This window comes from Bactrocera latifrons, unplaced genomic scaffold, assembly GCF_001853355.1.
Source record: "Bactrocera latifrons isolate USDA-ARS-PBARC rearing strain unplaced genomic scaffold, ASM185335v1 scaffold_1, whole genome shotgun sequence".
Lineage (NCBI taxonomy): Eukaryota > Metazoa > Arthropoda > Insecta > Diptera > Tephritidae > Bactrocera > Bactrocera latifrons.
In genome coordinates this window covers 3390174-3410711 of record NW_017534407.1, presented here as the reverse complement: position 1 = coordinate 3410711, position 20538 = coordinate 3390174, and the positions used below count along the sequence as shown (strand labels likewise).

General features: G+C 39.4%; 1 protein-coding gene across 2 annotated transcripts; it reads right to left on the bottom strand.

Annotated features, from left to right (window-relative positions):
• Positions 1–7449: 7449 nt before the first annotated feature.
• Positions 7450–19776, bottom strand: LOC108965304 (fibrillin-2). 2 transcript variants are annotated; one of them, XM_018927633.1, is made up of 12 exons: positions 19685–19776; positions 19159–19349; positions 16036–16230; positions 13725–14063; positions 13231–13656; positions 13047–13172; positions 10969–12399; positions 9118–10224; positions 8336–9060; positions 8171–8273; positions 7914–8113; positions 7450–7737 (listed from the first exon to the last, which is right to left on the bottom strand). In XM_018927633.1, the coding sequence occupies exons 2-12, from the start codon at positions 19208–19210 to the stop codon at positions 7627–7629; spliced, it is 4815 nt and encodes a 1604-aa protein (XP_018783178.1). In that variant the 5' UTR covers positions 19211–19349; positions 19685–19776; the 3' UTR covers positions 7450–7626. The 2 variants fall into 2 exon arrangements, with proteins under 2 accessions (XP_018783178.1, XP_018783169.1); XM_018927624.1 differs by having other exon boundaries at positions 9118–12399.
• Positions 19777–20538: the final 762 nt, after the last annotated feature.

Sequence of the window (20538 nt, the reverse complement as noted above, 5' to 3'; positions counted from 1 at the left end):
AATTGGCGCCACGTAGCGAAAAGAAGAAACGACTGGCGCGCTGTTGTTAACTCGGCTATAATCGCGTAAGCGGTGACTACGCCAATCAAGAAGAAGAAAAGATAAGCGGAACGGACGCGGATTTTTATCGGCCAACTCGACAGAATTCTGCTGCTACAACAATAACAGCAACAGAATTTTAATATTATTTTATTATATTTTTAATTTCTTAAAAATGGTCAACCTATTTTTTAATTGAAAAACAAAATTTTCCCGAAAATGATACAACCTACTGTCTATTTTTGTATAATTGTGTATAACCAAAAAAAAATTTAATTTCAGAAAAACTAGCAGCTTTCAATCCCGTTCGTTAAATCTGTATCACAAATTTAGACAGCGCTGTTTTTGTTTTGGTACATGTGACGCAAAGGTAAGCTGTGCGTTGTTATCACAATAAAAACATATTTTGAATAGCCGATTTTAAGCCGGAATTTTATAGATCAAAACAAAAACACGTTGTGGAAATAATTTGAAGCAATTACGTTGAAAAAATGTTGCTGCTGGGGGTCCAAAACAATAGAGCTACATAAGAATAAATCACCTGATTTTAAGCTTGATTTGTGTTTAATTTGTTTTTGTTATTTTGTTTATTTGAAGAAAATAGTCCAAAATAGATTATTGTGGTAAGAATTTACCAGTAATTTTAATACTGTGTGTAGCTGTGTATATACTTTTCATATTGTCTATATATCTCCCATAAATGTACACAGTTTCTCAACAAGAATTAATGTTCTTGTTATGTTCAAATTTATCAACAAATATTAAAAAAAAAATTATTGTGATAAACTATTTGGTCCTTTCATTGCAATGAACTGCACACCAAAAAAGTAATTAACGGAACGAAACAGTTGTAACCTCTTTTTTTTATTATTAGTGAGTTGTTTTATAAATATTGCGGGAATTATTATCACAGGTTAATAAGAGCGCTACAAAAGTTTTAAATAACCCCAAACATGTTTGGGATATCAATGAAGTACTTTATTCCTGTGAAAGTACATTGGATGCATGGCCACCACGTGCACGCTTTCAGAAGTCCAAACGCTAAACCCAATTTTGGACGATTTTCATGCTTACATCGGCCGATAATGCTACAATTTCACGTTCGATAGTCAACTTCATTAACTTGATGTTTTTGCCAAGCAACGACTTCTTATATGAATCTTAAATAAGTAAAAGGAATATAAGCAAGTCTAAATAATAACTTTGAGTTTTCTTATCACTAACGCCGTTGTTAGAAAATAATGACCGATCACTTTAGAACCACAGCGATTTCTGAAAACTTAACTTAGTCAAAAGCTTCTACCGAGATTGTTATGTATATACCTAGAAGCCTATATATACATGACGGTATTTCCTTTGTAAATGTAATATTGTAAGCAAAACTTTCAGCTGATGCAATTTATTATTGATATTACCATTCTTCTATTATTAAAATAAATCATTAAAAAAAATTTTTCGAAGAGCCGACCGAAAGCACTTGGAGGCTTGATTTTTCATTACTCAGCATTTGCTTATGTTTCTTGAATCACGTAGCCAATATTTCAAACTTTTAAACAATGAAATATTCCGAGCGACTCATAAAACTATTTATTTATGGATCTTAGTGATTCTCGCATGCTACGAAGAAGCTTATGAAATGAAGTTGTGAAGGCAATAAAAAATATTTTACGCATTAATAATCTCAAATCGACACATCGTATAATTAATAACGCAATAGAATAAGCTTAAGTCAAGCTGGCGGTATACTTTAGCAGTAAAATTAAAATTAACAACAGTTCTTGGTTGGAAATTGAAGTTTCAGGAAATTAAAGAAATTATTGTTCTCAATTCTGAATAAAGCATTCGCTGTGATCGCAAGCAAAGACGAGTCAGAAACACACAAAATCGATGGGAAAATTATGTGAATTGAGCATAGCATTTCTTGAGCATCTATCATGTTCTTCGAACGTGGCGTCCAGGCGTTTTCCGATCGCAATTTTCAAGAAAATGTTCGCTGAAAGAAAATTAGGGAAGTTAAACACCTAGAAAATTACCTTTTTTGAAGCGAAAGTCAAGACTTAGCACAAAAGAGTTTTTGAAGGGTTCGAGAATTGCCATAATCGGTACATACTTCGCGTTGGTCGAACAAATAAATTCATTTTTGTCAACGTACTTTAATTTTAAGGATTTAAACTTTTCAGTCTACTTGGTAATAAAAGTTAAATAACAAAAAACAAAAAAAAAACGTGTAACCTAGTTTGCGTATATTGCATTATTAAGTACCAAATACCATTACATTTTATCCAACTCTCTCTCCTTTAAGACCACATTTTAGAGAGCCCTTATATTCTTATATAACTACCACTAGAAAACTCTAGCGAAAGCAATTTATGGAAAATACAATGCCAAATATTTTAATGAATTTTTACGTAATTTAGTTTAATAATTTATTATAGTTTTAATTGCGGTCTAATCAAACATCTGAACTAAGGCCTAGTCTAATAAGCATTCTCACAACCGGAATAACGAAGCAAAAATCTTCTGTCAATCAACAGTAGTCAGTCCTACGTTATCAATGGGCGAGAAAAACATGGAAATTTTAAGTAGAATGATCTACTGACTTCGTTTAAATTACAGACAATTAAATATAATTAGACAGAAAGTGTTACTTGAGGTAATATAGACCTATCCGTTCACCGATTTTTTAGTAATTATACCCTGAACAGGGTATATTAATTTTGTCACGAACTTTGTAACACCCAGAAGAAAGCGTCGGAGACCTATAAAGTATATATATAAATGATCAGTATGTTGAGCTGATTCGATTTAGCCATGTCCGTCTGTCTGTCTGTATATATACGAACTAGTCCCTCAGTTTTTAAGATATCGTTTTGAAATTTTTCAAACACCATTTACTCTTCAAGAAGCTATTCATTTGTTGGAACTGCCGATATCGGACCACTATAACATATAGCTGCCATATAAACTGAACGATCGGAATCAAGTTCTTGTATGGAAAACTTTCACATTTGACAATGTATCTTCACTAAAGTTGGCAAAAGTTATTTTCTATGGCAACAATATAATCTCCGAAGAAATTGTTCAGATCGGTTGACTTGGATTACTGCTTAAGGTAATAATATAATCTCCGAAAAAAATTTTCAGATCGGATTACTATAGCATATAGCTTCCATACAAACTGAACACATAATTACTAACAGAAGTGCACCTGTGAAGGGTATTTAGCTTCGGTGCAACTGAAGTGAACGTTTTTTCTTGTTTTTATTCTGTTAAAGTTAAAGTGTTCGATGAAATTCGATTATTTCCAGAAATTGTGACATTGACTGCCCTCCAAGAAGTTGTGATTCAAGACCACTACTTCTACTTCCTGTGGGTTTTTTCTAAACTCATTGATCTTTGGCAATAACACAGACTCTTCAAAAGTATTCGAAAATTGGGTTAATCGAGTTCTTTGGAAATTCGTGGAGGCCATTTGAATGATGTTATATTCAGAATAACTTAGAGACTTTGCGTTTTTTTATCAATTAAATAAATCAATCAAATAAATTTACATAAAAATGTTTAGTAAATATATTCGTTTATTGCTCATTTTATTTATAAATATGAATTCTACCCAAATATATTTATTAATACTAATTATTATTAATTATCTTTGCATGCACTATTTAAAATGTATGCCTTTTAATAATAGCAAACAACAGATAATGCTAAACAATGAAGGATTAATGAACTCTATTGATAATATACATATACATATGTGTGTATTCAGCAAGTATATACATACGTATGCTCAAACTACTTCCAACAAACATTTTGCTGCTATTCCAAATACTTCTGTAATTAGCTACACAGTTAACAAAGCATTCCCCCAAAAAAAAAAAAAAAAAATAACCGAAAGATTAAACCTGTAAACTTAAAGCATGTGTGTGTACATATACATACATACATATATGTATGCTTGTAGATATATAGTACAAACGTGACAAATAAGTAGCTCGCATGACTTAATAGCTACAAAATGGTTTAATGGTTTGTTTTTGTTTGTATGTAGAAGAGCTGATGCAATTTTCCACAACATTTACATTCATATATGTACATATGTATGTATATATGTATATAAATATATATAAACATAAACCAAAAAATAAATCAAACACTTCGTTTCATAGATAAGCGAGACTCATCAACGACTTTTGTTGCGCCTAAAACCATGTTAAATGTTTTTTGGTAAAGATAGGAAAAATTTAGATAACATACTTTTGAGTGGACGGAAGTAAGTGTTATAAATAGATATGTAGAATAAAAATATGTGTGTATAGCAAATAAATGATAACCCTCTCTATCTTACTATGGCTGACTTTTTACCGCAAATATCGGTGAATCTGTGAGATTTAGCATTGAAGTTTGGAGAGAATCTTTTTATGATAATTAGGAAATCTGGTCAATCATTCCTCTAGCCCTATACCAATAATTCGGATTGACATCGCGAATAGTGCGAAACACTTTTCGGGTTTGCCACGTAGTACTATCGTTGTTCTAAAATTACCCAATCAAGACAAATGATATGTGATTGAATAACGATGATGGTATTAAATGTCCATTCGTAATGAAATAACAGTTCAAAATTTCGAAGAATAATTAACTAACAAAAGAACTTAATACTTGAACTACATACAAAGTCATAGAATGATAAAGGCATGTGTAGAAGTTTACGCAAGTTAGGAAAGTTCTGTGATCGCCATTCACTTGGGAGTGGTCAGAAACGATTATTTTACAATTGGCACAAGTAGCTCACGACTTTCAAACTTAGACCAAGTATTTTCTGGGTAGCCAAAAAACATCTATTTGAATGTGAGAAGGCAAATCATCCCTCACCTGGGTTGTGCGAAGGATTTGGAACCCACCTCGTAAAAAAAAACGAGCTCAGAATGAAAAGAATTAGGTTTAGGAAATATTGTAATAATAGAATTATAGAAAATGTATGATTACAATATTGCTGTCGAAGTTTGGAATCAGACAGATCCCTGGTATCTGTCCCGTAATGTATAAAGAGACATATTGAGTACTCTAAAAGGGTTTTTCGTATTTTGTCAATAGATGTCCGTGCTACGAAAGATATTGCGTACAGTGTGGAAAAGGTGAAATTTTAAGCTTCATTCAACCATAGAAATCTGAATTCGGGGAAGTTGAAAAAAGTTACAGCTGTTCAAAAATGAGTGAAAATCATGAAACAATTTGCTTTTGAAACTTTTGTATAAAAAAGGAAATAATGCCACGCAAGCTACCAACAAAATTTGTGAAGTTTACGCCGACGATGCTATAACAGTTCGTGTAGCACAACAATGGCTCGCTCGCTGTCGTTATGGAAATTTCGATGTGAAAGATGCACCTTGCTCTTGGCGACCTATCGTTGAAAAAGTCGATGAAATTATAGAAAATATTGACCAGGACAGTCAGAACTTAATATTAATAATTGAACGGTATTGAAAAAGGCTGGCTATTAAACGAAGATCGATATTTTGGTACCAATTCATTTCTGTGAAAAATTTAATGAACCGAATTAACATATGCGATTCTTTGCTGAAACGAAATGCAATCAAACCATTTCTGAAGCGGATAATAGGAGACGAAAAGTGGATAAAATACTACAATAATGCGTGAAAAAGATCATGGTTCAAGCGTGGTAAAGTTCAACAAATGGTCGCAAAGACAGGATTGACGCCTTGAAAGGTTATGCTGAGTATTTAATGGGATTGGAAAAGAATCATCCACTATGAGCTGCTCCAGTCTGGTCGAACGATTGATTCTACATTTTACTGTCAACAACTGATGAGACTGAAGCAAGCAATAGAAGAAAAACGGCCAGAACTGATCAACAAAAAAGGCTTCGTCTTTATGACAAAGCTAGACCACACACATCTTTGATGGAGAGCTTGGCTGGGAAGTTTTGATGCTTCCACCATGTAACTCTGACCTTGCACCATTGGACTACCATTTTTTTTGGTCAATCCAGAACTCCCTTAATGGAGTAAAGTTGGCCTACCCTATAATAAGGTTTTAGATAATAATTCGATTTATTAAGACATTCCTAAGCATACACTTTTTATACTCTCGCAACAAAGTTGCTAAAGAGAGTATTATAGTTTTGTTCACATAACGGTTGTTTGTAAGTTCTAAAACTGAAAGAGTCAGATATAGGGTTATATATACCATAGTGAGCAGGGTGACGAGTAGAGTTGAAATCCGGATGCCTGTCTATCCGTTCGTCTGTCTGGCCGTCTGTCCGTCCCTCCGTGCAAGCTGTAACTTGAGTACAAATTGAGATGTCATGATGAAACTTGATACACGTATTTCTTGGCTCCATAAGAAGGTTAAGTTCGAAGATCGGCAAAATCGGCCCACTGCCATGCCCACAACCGAAAACCTATAAAGTGTAAGTGTCATAACTAAGCCATAAATAAAGATATTAAAGTGAAATTAGGGAGGGACATACTTTTTTGTACATATCTCGAAAACTACTATAGCTATGTCAACCAAACTCTGTAGAGTCGTTTCCTTCGAGCATTTCCAAATACAGTTCAAAAATGGAAGAAATCGGATAATAACCACGCCCACCTCCCATACAAAGGTTTTGTTGAAAATCACTAAAAGTGCGTTAACCAACTAACATAAAACGTCAGAAACACTAAATTTTACGGAAGAAATGGCAGAAGGAAGCTGTATCCAGGCTTTTTTTAAAAATTGAAAATGGGCGTGGCGTCGCCCACTTATGGACCAAAAACCATATCTCACGAAGTAGTAGACCGATTTCAATGAAATTCGGTACACAATAGTTTCTTAATACCCTGATGACATGTACGAAATATGGGGGTAATCGGTTCATAACCACGCCTTCTTCCAATATAACGCTATTTTGATTTCCATCTGATGCCTTCTCTGTATAATATATACATTAGGAACCAATGATGATAGCGGAATGAAACTTTACACAAATACGGTATTTGAGCTGAGGTATCCCTTGTGGAAAAATTGTCGTGATCGGTCTATAACTTTTCAAGGTCCCTGATATCGAAAACGAAGAACTCAGTGCCTAACCTAGAATTAAAATAATTTAACAAATCTTTCAAAATTGTAATATTATTTAATAAAATATACATTATTATACTGAAATCTCGATTATCACTTTATCATGCGAGAGTATAAAATGTTCGGTGACACCCGAACTTAGCCCTTCCACACTTGTTTTGCCTTGTTTTATTTACAAAAAAAATATAGTTTTTCGATAATTTTGCAATTTTTAGGTTTTCTGTCACCGTCAGACACCTTTTTCCGGAAACACAACCATCGGTTGCTAGATCTAAGGAATCCACATTTTTCAAAATGAATTACCGATTCTCAAACACATTTTCATTATGATTATTCTCTTTATTGAATACAAACTGTATGATTACATATACAAAGTTAAGTTTAAAATACAAAAGCTGTTTTTGTTTAAATACACTTTACTGGCCATCGCTGACTTAACTACGAATAAGTACAAAATATAAATTCCATTATAAAAGGTTCAAACTTAAGTTACTACTTCGTTTAGAAGGCAGTGAAATCGGACCAATTTGTGGCGATCAAACGGCGGTGGGCGTGATGACGCGCCGATCCCCGGCGTATATTTTTCAAGACGCAGCCGTATTCTAAAGTCACCTGTTCATTATAAAATATAATTAATATAATAATCGAATAAATGCATGTGGCAGCGAATGAGATTAGAAAAGCAACAACACTAGAGCAAGCAATGTTTGCGGCGTTTAAATTCATGCAGGTCGTTTATGCCAAGTGTAGCGTACACGAATCAGCCATTCGGGATAAAAATAACTTACAGATTGGGCATCGGTAACCTTAACCGGCGCACGACCGGGGCACATCACAAACGACTCATGACCGGGCAGTAATTTTGCTTGTAAACCTCGCGGTGACGGTGGACGCATTAAAGGTGCGGGTGCTAACCGAGCTGTGGGCACTGCTGTTGGGTAGCTTGGGTTAAATGAAGACAAGGAATTGCTGGTTGCGGTGTTGGCTTCTAAAGAGAAATTGCATTGTTTAGTTTAAACATAGGAATTACATGTAAAGCACTCACCTTTTACAAGAATTTGGAATTCACAACGAGCGGTAATGCCTTGTTTATTAGTTGCCTCATAGTATACCGGGTGTACGCCAGCTTTAAAGAGTTCACCGGGTATCTATAACAGCAGATAAATAAGTCCATATACAACATACACTTTTACCACTATTTCATATTTACCCGCGATTTGTAGAGTTTTTTGAGCGGTCCCAGTGTGCTTTCGAAGCGCGGTTCTTCCCACACCACCGAACGTTGCAATTGATTCGGACTCAACGATACCTCGAAGGAACGCGTACAGAAATTCACGCTGGGCGAAACAGCACGCTCCACTTTGATGATGGTGCGACATCTGGCGCGTCTACCCGAAATGGGATCTTGACCACGGAATGTCACAATATGTTGACCAGCACCTAAATGAGCTTGCATATTGCGCGTCCAAGCCGGCGCAGATTCAATGTAACGGTAATCCATATTAGTGATAGGTTTTTGCAAAATAATATGGGCGGTAGTTGCGCCATCGGCCAGAAAAACGGTGGTATTGCGCGGACATTTAATGTAGGGACGTTGTGAAGCAACGGAACTACCAAAACCAGTTGGTGGTCTCACTGGTGGTAATATCGGTCTATGGAAGAAGTCATCGACGCCAACGGAAGGTAGACGAGGGTGAGCGCCAATAACTGGTAAAGTAGGTAACAAAGGAGATCTCGCCAATGGCACACACTCGAAGGTGGCATTGGGTGACCAAGTCAGTTCCGCGGTGCAGATGACAACACTCAAGCCGATGTGCACATACCCGGGCTGACAACGCAGCTGACAGCGTTCGCCAATGACTGCATGACCAGTTGTACAGGCAGCGGGTACAATCCCGCCGTTATTAGGTTGGTTTAGACGGGGACAAGTAGTAGCTGTAGCACGGCAGAAATATCAATATATATCTTGTAACAACTGCTGTTAATACTTACGCACACAACGACTCTCAAAGTCATCCCACTGACCGGAAGCATTGCAGAAACGTTGGGTGGGTCCTTCCAGGCGGTAACCTTGGTTGCACCACACTTTGCAGCGCGTATTATAGAAATGCTTGCGCTTGTGGCGATATTTCGTGCAGTGGAAGTCACCGTTAGGCAGCGCCGTAAAAGGTGTACACTGATCGCGTGACTCAAGCAAACGTTCGCATGTGCGACGATCGCCAGACAAACGATAGCCCAACGAGCACTTGCACTGAAAGCTGCCAATATGATTAATACATTCACCGCCGACGCAGCCACCGTTGTCCAACAAGCACTCATTAATATCCTCACAATCGCGACCATTGCGGAGCGCATAACCAGGAGGACACACACACTCGTACGAACCGTTGGTATTCAGACAGTTATACTGACAAACTCCAGGTGTAGCGCATTCGTCAATATCCACACACTGGTTGGGATTCACTGAGCTCACAGCAAAGCCAGGCGGACAAATTGTCACACAACTTACACCATCGTCGGGAGTTACGCCATCCGAGCAAAGGCATTGAAAGCCACCAGCTGTATTATGACATAGCTGCGCACAACCGCCATTATTGTAGGCGCATTCATCAATATCCACGCAGGTCTTGCTGTCTACGGAGAGCTCGAGTCCGCTTGGGCAAGAACAACCCGTTTCTGGATTACAAATATGTGAGCAACCACCATTATCGCGTAGGCAGACATCTATTATAGCGGTATCCAGTGTGTCGAGGTCATCGGTGCGCACATCAACTTCCAACGGAGTTGTTGCAATGCAGTTCCGCTTATCCGCCGCCAATGTGTAACCTACAGGACATGTGCACTCGTAACTGCCCAATTTGTTGTCGCAACCATGACTGCAACCATGTTCGCTGGCAATGCACTCATCCACATCCAAACAGGTCGCTTTGTTCTCACCCAACAGATAGCCCTCCGGACAAATACACTCATAGCCGCCTTCCACATTGACACAATCGTGCGAGCAGTCGTGTCTGCCGAGCGCACATTCGTCGACGTCTATGCAAGTACGACGATCATCACCCAACTGGAAACCGCCCTCGCAGCCGCATTCGTAGGAACCTAGAAGATTTACGCAAACAAAAGTACAATTACCAAAACCATTGGCACATTCGTCGATATCGACACAGTCGACACCATTCGGCGACAATTCATAGCCCGCACTACAAGCACATTCAAAGCTGCCAGGTGTATTGTAACAGCGCTGCCGGCAGCCACCATTTGCGCGTGCGCATTCGTCGATGTCCAAACAAGTGTGCGCATCAGCAGCCAAAGCATAGCCGTTCGGACAGCGGCAGCGCACACCCACACCGTGTGAAAAGTCACACGCATGCGTGCAACCGCCATTGTTCTGTAAGCAAGCATTGACCAGCAAGCAAGTGCGATTATCCACCGAGCTTAGCGTAAAGCCAGGCGGACAGGAGCACTGGAAGCTGCCGGGAAAATTCATGCAGAAATGTGAGCAATTTCCGTTCAAAATGGAGCATTCATCGATATCTAAGCATGATGGTGATGAATTTTGTATGTTTGAAATGGTTGATGTTGAAATGATAGATGAAGTTGTGGCAAATGAGCTGGCCGGTTGTATGGATGAGAGTAGCGCGCGCAGCGTAGCATAAACCGGCGGCAAACCCAATGCAAAGCCAGGTGGACATATACAAGTGTACGAGCCGTTGAGATTTTCGCAAAGCATACCCACGCCGCAATTATGCAGCCCCAAAGCGCACTCGTCCACGTCGAAGCAAAACGATTTGAGCGGACCATCGAGAAACTCAAAGCCCAGTTCGCAGGCGCAATCGTACCCACCTGCAAAATTCTTGCAAACCTGATGGCAACCACCATTGCCGATCTCACATTCGTCAACGTCCGCACACGATTTGCCATCAGCAGCCAATTCATAACCGCTGCGACAGGCACAAGCACCATCCTCCTCCGACTTGCAAATATGTTCGCAACCATTATTTTGCTCGGTACAAATATCTTTGTATGCACAGTGTAAACCATCGTCAGCCAATGACATACCCTCCGGACAGATGCACTTGAAGCCCACACCTTCAGCAATACAGTGGTGTGAACACTGATGTGCTTCGCAGGGATCGGCGATATGACAAGCGCCACTCTCGGTGTCCGGTTCGCTGCCATCAGCGCATAAGCAGACGAAACCACCGGGTTTATTAACGCAATTCAGAGCACCACAAACATCCGGTGTCGCCGCACACTCATCGACATCAGCGCAGACATGTTCGTTGCTGCCCTCGATGAAAACGAAGCCCAACGGACAGCCACACTGATACGAACCCAAATTGTTGAAGCACTCGTGTGAACAGTGCATTCCGTTAGCGCATTCGTCGATGTCTTGACAGCGATTCGCCTCAAACACATAACCCGACGGGCATTGGCAGCTAAAGACGCTGTTATCCTCACTCGGCACGCACACGCCGGGCGCACAACTTTCATAGCCGCCCGCCACGGTGCATACGCTCTCAGCCACCACGCAGTTGTGTAAGTCATCACTCAACTTGTAACCCGCTGGACAAACGCATTCATAAACGCCACTCGGCAAATCGACACACTGATGCGCACAACGTGTCTTATTCAATTGTGGATTATTCAAATCTTGACACGTGTCTGCCACACAAGTGCGTCGATCCTCGCGCAAATGCTCATTAGCGCCACAAGTACAAATAAACGAACCAATCGTATTCTCACAACCACCGGTACACAGTTTAGTAGGCACTGCTTGCGCATCGTCTTCACTCTCTACGAGAACGTCACACTCGTTAATATCGACACAAGTGCGTTCGTCTTCGGCAAGATCATAACCGCCGGGGCAGGTGCACTCGTACGAACCATCGGTGTTCAGGCAGTGTTCACAGCCGCTTGTGCCCTCAGCGCACTCGTCAATATCTACGCAATTGTCTGAGTTCTCGCCGCCCGCGCGATAGCCGGCCGGACAAATAGGGCCACTCTCCGAAATGCGACGTATGCCCTGATCGTCTTCATTTCCTTCTTCCCCTGCGTTGGCATCGCTTTCGACTTTTGTTTCTACTTCGTCCACTTCTTTGTCATCTTCCTTCACTTCTTTGTCATCTTCCTCTACTGCTTTAACTTCGTTAGTCGCCTCTGCGCCATCTTCAGGCGTATTCAGCGCCGGTATGCAGCGATAGGAGCCGTGCGTATTCTCACAACCTCCGGCGCATTGTGCAGCCACTTCGGGTTGCTCGCATTCGTTGATGTCTGCAAAAAAGCGAAATTAATGCGGTCTTCAGCAAAAATAGGACTAATTAGCAATAACTAGCGTATAATTAGTGGTGAGCAGAGTAAGCATTTAGCATGAATTTTAACACTTTCTACTCTCAACCAGCTTTAATGTGAATAAGCAATTGTCATATCGACCTTCCAAGCTTGTAACGCGGCCCACCTTCACAATTTTTTCCGTCCGTCGACATCAGCCAGCCGCTCGGACACAGACAATAGATGCGCCCCATCGATGAGAGGCACTGATGTGAGCAGCCACCATTGGCGTTGGCGCACTCGCCAGCATCGTTGCAGGTGTGATTATCGTCGGCTAATTGCGTGCCGGCTAGACCTTCGCACGAGCATCTGTAGCTGCGCCATTCATTGTGGCAGGTGTCTTGGCACGGGCCATGTCCGTTGCGTAACAAGCACTCGTTGATATCTGAGGCAAGTTTGGATATGCGTGAGGGTGTTGTGGGTGAGCGCGTGTGACAGATGTTTTGGTTGCAATACAATGGAAGAGTTGGTGGGAGTTTAGCGCGTGACGGATGTGACATGCGAGTGTATGAAATAAATGACATATGAAGCGTTTACAAACTACAACACAAATTACAGTTAGATTGATGAGCATGTTAGTTGACACTCACCGATGCATGTGTTACCCGTCAGCGTATTGATTTGCAGACCCTGCTCACAGGCGCACTGGTAAGAGCCGGGTAGATTGTTGCAAACCTGCTCGCAGCCGCCATTATCCAGCTCACATTCATTAATATCTAAAAGAAAAAAGATAACATCAATACTTAGCTTCACTTTATAGCGTTCCAAGTTCACCATGACAGCTGGCGTAGTCGTTGGGATCCAAACTGAATCCATCAAAGCAGGAACACTTCAGACGCGGCTCATTCTCGCCCGGGAAAAGCAAACGCTCGCATTTTTGCTCACAACCACCTTTATCGGCGCCGCAATTGTCATCGAGATAACGTGGTGTATATGGATCCTGTGTGGGTGCAACAACAATGTTGACATCGGTAACCGGCACGTCAGGCTCAGCATTGGACGGAGCGGCGCTCTCACTTTCTTGCGCGGTATTTTCGTGCGCCACAGTTTCAATTTCATTGCTAATTTCTTGCTCGTTCTCCTCAACTTTCACGACAGCCGGTGGTGGTGGTGGTGGTGGTGCTACGCGATTATCGGTAGATTCCTCTGCAACGTCTTCTTCGTCTTCGTCATCGTCAACCGCTTCATACTCGTCGTATTCTGTGCAGTTGAAAGGAATGTATTTATAAAAAAAAAATAGTCCGCCATGCAATTCCGTTCGCACTCACCTTCCTCATCCGCATCGGTGTATTCGCCCAACGCTACACAAGTCGGCAAATCGCCTACCCATTTGTGTTGACTGCAATATAATGTCGTTATGTCGGCATCCTCCAATTCAAAGTTATCATTACAGGCGTAAAGCGCCACCAGGAAGACATGCTCCCCTTTGCGCCGACGATCGTATTTCTGCACGAAACCATGCCTTATATCGGGTGCTGTAATTTTCGCCTGCACGCAAGTCATATCCAGTGAGGCGGCCATCTCGGCTGAAATACGTTTGTCTTCAATTATATTCTGCGGCTTCTTCTTTTTGGCGCGCTCAGCATTTACCTCATTCGAGAGCCCAGCTGAAAGGAAACAAATTTGAGTTTAGGCGACTTTTTGTATACGTATGTTTGGAAGATTTGTACTAATTTCGCCAAACACTCAATGCCATTTTAACGCACTTAATGAGTGTTTTCACGGATGGGTCGAAGCTAGGAGAGAAGGTCGGAGGGAGAAGGAAGCTGCCAGTCAATCCTTACGTTAAGCTAATGACTACTGTAGTGTTTTTCAGGTGGCGGTAGATGTACTGCTACGTAGTGCAGCTTCTTCCAAGGTATGAACATTCACTCCGATAGTCTTCAAAGCTAGTTAGGGAGTGTCTGTCCGCACTAGAATTACCAAGCTACTTCATTATTAGACTTTTTATGGGTTCCCGATCATAGCGAAATCTTCAGAAACTACAAATCCTCAAGCTACTTCATCATCAGACACGTTTGCGCTCCCGGTCGTAACGGAGTCTTTGACAATTACAAAACAGATAAGTTAGCCAGGGATGGACCCTTGCACCGGTCGCTTCGGAATGGGTCAGGGTTGGTCTTCATTAGCGTCATGCGTTCTTGCACTGGCGCTGGTCCCTCCTCTGCGACGGAAAATCCTTTAAAATCCATGAGATTTGCTGAACTACTTGTCATTAGATCTTGATTGTCATCTTGGGTTCTAGCACTGGCGCTTGTCGACGACTAGCTCCTCTGCAATCGGATGTCCTTTAGAACGCAGGAGATTTACTGCGTACCCTTAGCAAAATTCATATTGTCAGAATCGTAAGGGTTCTTACTGGACACTCCGCGTACTTGAAGCCATAGGCGAAATTCGCATTTGCCGTCTCAACAAACAACAACTTTGTCGATTAACAAGAGCGTTGCGATAGTTTGTATAGGAGTTTAAGGTATCGCAGCGGACCAGGGTCTAAGCTATGCAAGTGAGATGCTTGCTAGAAGCAGCCTCTTAACTTAACCTAACCTTAGTTTCTGTAATCCCAATTTATATTATATATTCCCCCAGCGGACAGGGGATAGAATTCGCCCGCGATAAGTTATGCCTGTCGTTAAAAGCGACTAAAATCCATAAAGACTATGTCTTTATTTTTACCTTGCCTAGAAATTTCATCACAGTTTTTGTCAGAAATAGTGCTTAATACTCAGCTTGGAATGATACTACTTATAGATTTTGAATGAGTTCCCTTCTAATGAAAAGACATTTGAAGTTCAAGCGACAACTGTCACCAGTCAATGGGTCTGTTGAGTGCTCAAATGGTAAAAGGAAAAATACACGGTGTGACCGAAGACTGAAGTCTGGTACCGCGGCGAGTGGTTAACCCGTGGAGTTTGCTCCAATCTGCTCATTAGGTTTGGCCCCTTCTTTAAACATAAAGGCACATAGGATTGGAAGATGCAGTATGGAGTCGTACAGAGGCCGGCTGCCGGACCCACAGCACTGCAGAGCTTTCAGATCGGCCTCGAACCCGACCAAGGTGGAAAAAATGTCAATTTCACCCGACCACTTGAAACCAAAAAATGTCTGCTTTTTTTATGTGCTTTTAAAAGCAACGTGAAGTTAGGTCGTCGCCGGCAGCTACTCACGTATATCACAAACATTCACTTTGAAAGCTAGTACTCTTCGCAAGTGCATTGCTTAATGGATAAAAGAGTAAAAAAATATATTTTTCTTGGTTTTGACCGGCCAGATTGTATGGCAGCTATATGCTACAGTTGTCCGATGCGCCCAATTCAGAATTTAACCGGTTTCTCAAAATCTTAGTTAATCTAGTAGATCGAAAATGCGACATTAAATTTTAACATGGTCACCAAAAAACAGAAAAAAAAACATAAAACTTATGAATATCTTTATTCGCATCAAATATAGTACATACAAAAAATGATCGGTTAACTTTTATGACTGAACGACGGTGATCTTCAAGGTGTCAGAATTGATATGAACCAGTTTAATTAAATATGAAACTATAGTTAATTATCATAGACAAACGTTATTACATACCTTTTTCACATTTTGGCGGTTCGACATCCCAGAGATCCGAATCCACATCGCATAACAACTCGTTGCTGCCACTCAACTCATAGCCCTCTTCGCATTCATATATGGCGCGTACAGCATCCTCTTCATTGATTATTTTTACAGTGGAATGTTCCGCATAGGGCGCACTCTCACAGTCCTCATGGCGCGCCAGTGACACTTTTCGAAACAAATAATAAAAAAAAATTGCACAAAAAATAAATATTGATTTAAGGTTAGGCTGATTTTCAAAAGCATTTACGCATAATCTTAAAGCAATAAACATAATGAGATATTGATGTTCAAAAAAAGCGTGACACCCACTCACTGCCAGCGGAAACACTTTACGTTCTCTCGATGTATATTTAGAGCTCATACAAACACATGCACAGTTAAATTTCAGAATTTCGAGCCAATTTCCATGCTGATTTATATCTTAAAGTTTTCCAAATTATTAAATAATGTGTGTAGATAATATATTATATAATATACATCGTATACATATACATATATGTGGATTTAAGTGGAGTGCTTGCCGGCCGGCATATTCAATATTGATCTACTTTATTTCTTTCTCTTAATTCGCTGACATGATTTTCTCACTTTGCCGCAACAAAATCGTAAATAACGAAATTCCAAGCTTTTTTATTTGCATTTTTTGATAGTTTTATTTTTTTATTTTATTTTTGTAATACGCGTATACAAAAATAAATTTTAATTTAGAAAATAGTTTTATTGTTTGTTCTGATCTAGAAAGAAGATTGAAATTTTAGGAAAAACTCACGAAGACGCAATGCAGTACGCGACGGTGCATAGTGTTGGTGCAAAAACTAAAAGTTGTCGGCTCATAATTCCGGCGTCTTTTTACGAATAGCTTCTCGTGAACGACACATAACACTCAAATAGTATTCCTTGTTGACAGCTTGATCAGTCAAAAACATTGAGTGATTTAGAACCAATCGTATTTTCATTGTTTTTTTTAGGCGCAAGAATGATCTTTCGAAATGGTTTGCACTGATCCTTCCGATATTTCAACAATGCCTGTAAGATGTCTGACTCTTAATCGTCGATTCTCAATCACCAATCCCTTTTTTTTATTGACGTGTTAATCAGCAGTTGATGTTGATGACAAAACACTTGCGGTCAAAAATTATCACCGAAGGCCTTTTCCAACTTTTGGAAGATTTCGGCACCAGAAATTTGATTCCGCACAAAATATTTAATGAAACTTCTTTGTTGAATAATTTCACTTATCGTAAAAATTACCGAAGATGCATGAAAATAATATTTCCTCACTGGTTTTAAATAAGTTAAAACAGAAAAAAATTTGTTCGTTGTAGGTTGTTCCTAGAGACCTGCCTTCTTTCCCTCGAGTTATATCTCTTCGATAGCCTGGCTTGTCTCAATTTGGTTCAAATTAGCTCTCATTCAATAGTCTTGTTCGTTTTTTTGACTTAGTCTTTCTCAGCGATATTTAAACCTTAGGTTCCTTGATGGTTATTCTTCCATTCCTGAAGCTACCATTCGTCATTTTCCTTTCATGTTTGAGCTTGATATTTATCTTTTTGCTCCTGTCAAATCTATTGACGGAGTAGGTTTTAATTTTGCATTGCGTGATTTTACTAAACTTAACTATCTGCTTCTTGAGTTGTGAATGGGATAATTTATTTTCTATATTGAATACAATATTCAAAACAAAAATAGGGAAAAATTTGTTTAACAAAAGATTATGCTCCCTTCGTTCAATTTCAGCACTACACTAAACAGGTCCGTAATTTAGATAGATTACTCTACAAAAGGTTTATTGACAATACGTAGTCTAACTTCGGAACTTTTTAAGGTCTAGAAAGACATTCTTAACCTTTCTTAACCCTATATTCATGTAGTCTCCAATTCCAGGCCTATTTCTAAACTCGCTATCATTTTCAACATTTAGTGCTTTGTTAAAAACAAGTTATTTAGTTTATCTCTGGTCGCTCTATTGAGTCAAATTTATATTTTTTAGTGATTATTGCATGTCTACCTTCTCCACTAGATTTCAAGTACATTGTGTTTACACAGATTAATCAAAAACATCTCTTTCACACAATATTCTAATTAAAACCTTATTCTTATTTCTTATTTCTTAACATCTTAACATCTAGTTATAATATTTTGTTCTAAAATGTGTAATCAAAATCAAAGCTCTTGTATTAATCTTTAACAATCGATTTTCTTGCAATAATAACATCAATTATATCACTTCTAAATCGTTTTCTGTACTTGGTTTTGAAGGTCGAAATGCTTTCAAATTTACCCTGGACGGACTTCGCTATTTTGCCCTTGTTTGCAAAACACGATGAGTTTTAGTCGAATCGACTAACGAGCACATCCAGGGTTAAATTCGCCCTCCACTCTTTAAAGCTTGATGAACCCGCACCGTCTTATGGATCTTGTTTATTGCTACTACACCTTAAGTCACTTGAAAATCGACGGTCTCTTCGATATTTATTAAGAAAAACTAATTTCAATATTCCTCAGCCTTATCTCAGTTCCATTTCCCCGTTTTACTGTAAAAACCGGCAGAACAATCGGATCGTATTTCTTCTGTGATGATCAAGGTCGGAATTTTAGTGTGAATGGAAATCGCTGCCGCTAAATGATAACCGAATTTTTTTTGGCTCAAGTTGGATGGTATAGACTATATTTGGTTCTGAATTCGAAAATTGGGTTCAGCGTTTCGACTTCTGCAAGAGTGTCTGTGGAGACCGTTCAAAACAAATCGAGCATACTTAGTAAAGAATTGTATAGATATCTAAAACGGTTTTTATTTTATTTAATAAAATTAGAACGCTTTTATTGATGCTTTTAGTGACTTTTTTTGACGAACAAAAAAAAAACCTATTATGAAAACCTTTGCTTTCATTTTCATTCACTTAAAAGATATTTCATTCGCTCTTCGTTATTTACAAATCTACTTGTCACCACTTACAACCGTTGCTTAATGTGCATAATTTAGTATAATACTAGTGTCTGATAAATGTTTAAATTGGTCAATGAGATCACAGCGCCACTTGAAGGGTTAATAAAATCCCTAACTAGATTCAATGATTGAAAGCGCACACTTACCACCAATTAATGCCACGATCGCGAGCCAAACGAGTTGACAGCGCACAGCCATGCTGCTAATCCTTCGCACTTAACCAACTCACAAAAGTTTAGCGAGCGAAAAGCCAAACCACTCGGGGGAAAAATCACTCTAATACGCGGCTGTTAACGATTTTAAAACATTGCCAGATTGGTTGGCGACACCTTGAATTCTGCGGAGATGTTGAAACGAAAATAGCACACACTTAAATCTTTTTAAACTTTTGGCATTAAAAATAGCTGCTGCTTAAAAGAGGGAATTGTGGAACACACGAAAACGAATTATCTAAATTTGCACTAACGTATTTAATTGAAAGAGCAGAGTGAGTGCGCAATAAGTGAATAATAATCCATCTGATTTTTTATATATTTTTCTTTTCAAATGAAATACCATATACTATAAATAAATATACACTTAATCTACATTTATTTCACTTTTCTCTGCATAGCACTAATTCTATATATTTTCACACTTCCACAGGATATCGGAAATCACCAGTTAACTTACGCACAACTTTTCTTAGTCACGGCCACGGAAAGACTGAAGATTTACTTCGTCGCATGAATTTCCACAACCACCGATACTTCTTTCAAATAGCATATATTATATATAGTGACAAACACACACACACACACGACCACTTGATCGGCAGCCTGCCGCCCTAAAAAGCCAAACAACAAGGAAACATTGTCTCCGAAAATCATAAAATGATTCATAACATGGATTTTCGCTCGGCGATCCGCTGCCTTGACTCTCCGCAGCTTCCACGACGCAGCAACAACGCCAAGTGTTGCATGATGCCCTCAGCGTTTCATGCCGTGCGCTGCGATTTAAAGGTGCAGAAGTGTGTTTGGCTGTTTATGTCGCCGGCGATCGCGCCAAAGATCTCTAAGCTGTTTCGCTATTTATGTGACAAAACTATTTTTAACACTTTCCGTTGGAAGTGCTACAACATCGTGTGTCTGTACATATGTACAAGTGTGTGTGTATGTCACTATAAGTGGTTGTCGGTGCTCGGAAAATATGAGTGGATATAAAAAAGTCATTAAACATAGAAAATCATATAATGGAAATGCTTCATCGTTGCCATTTACTTTTGCTTTACGGTATCCAGGTTGCTGCCGACGCTACCGATGAACTCTTGGTCCCGCAAGTGCTATGATTCAGTTCCCTATAGTATTTGTGTTATAGTTCATATAATGATGTATGATTATTATTATGATTTCGTTAATAGTATGTGACACAATATTTTATATTTCGATACATTTAGTTCCTCAAGATATCTGCAATATTTCATTTTTAGAATTATGCGCGCGAGGTGGAGTTATTTTTCTATCAATAATTCATCCATTCAGCTAGAA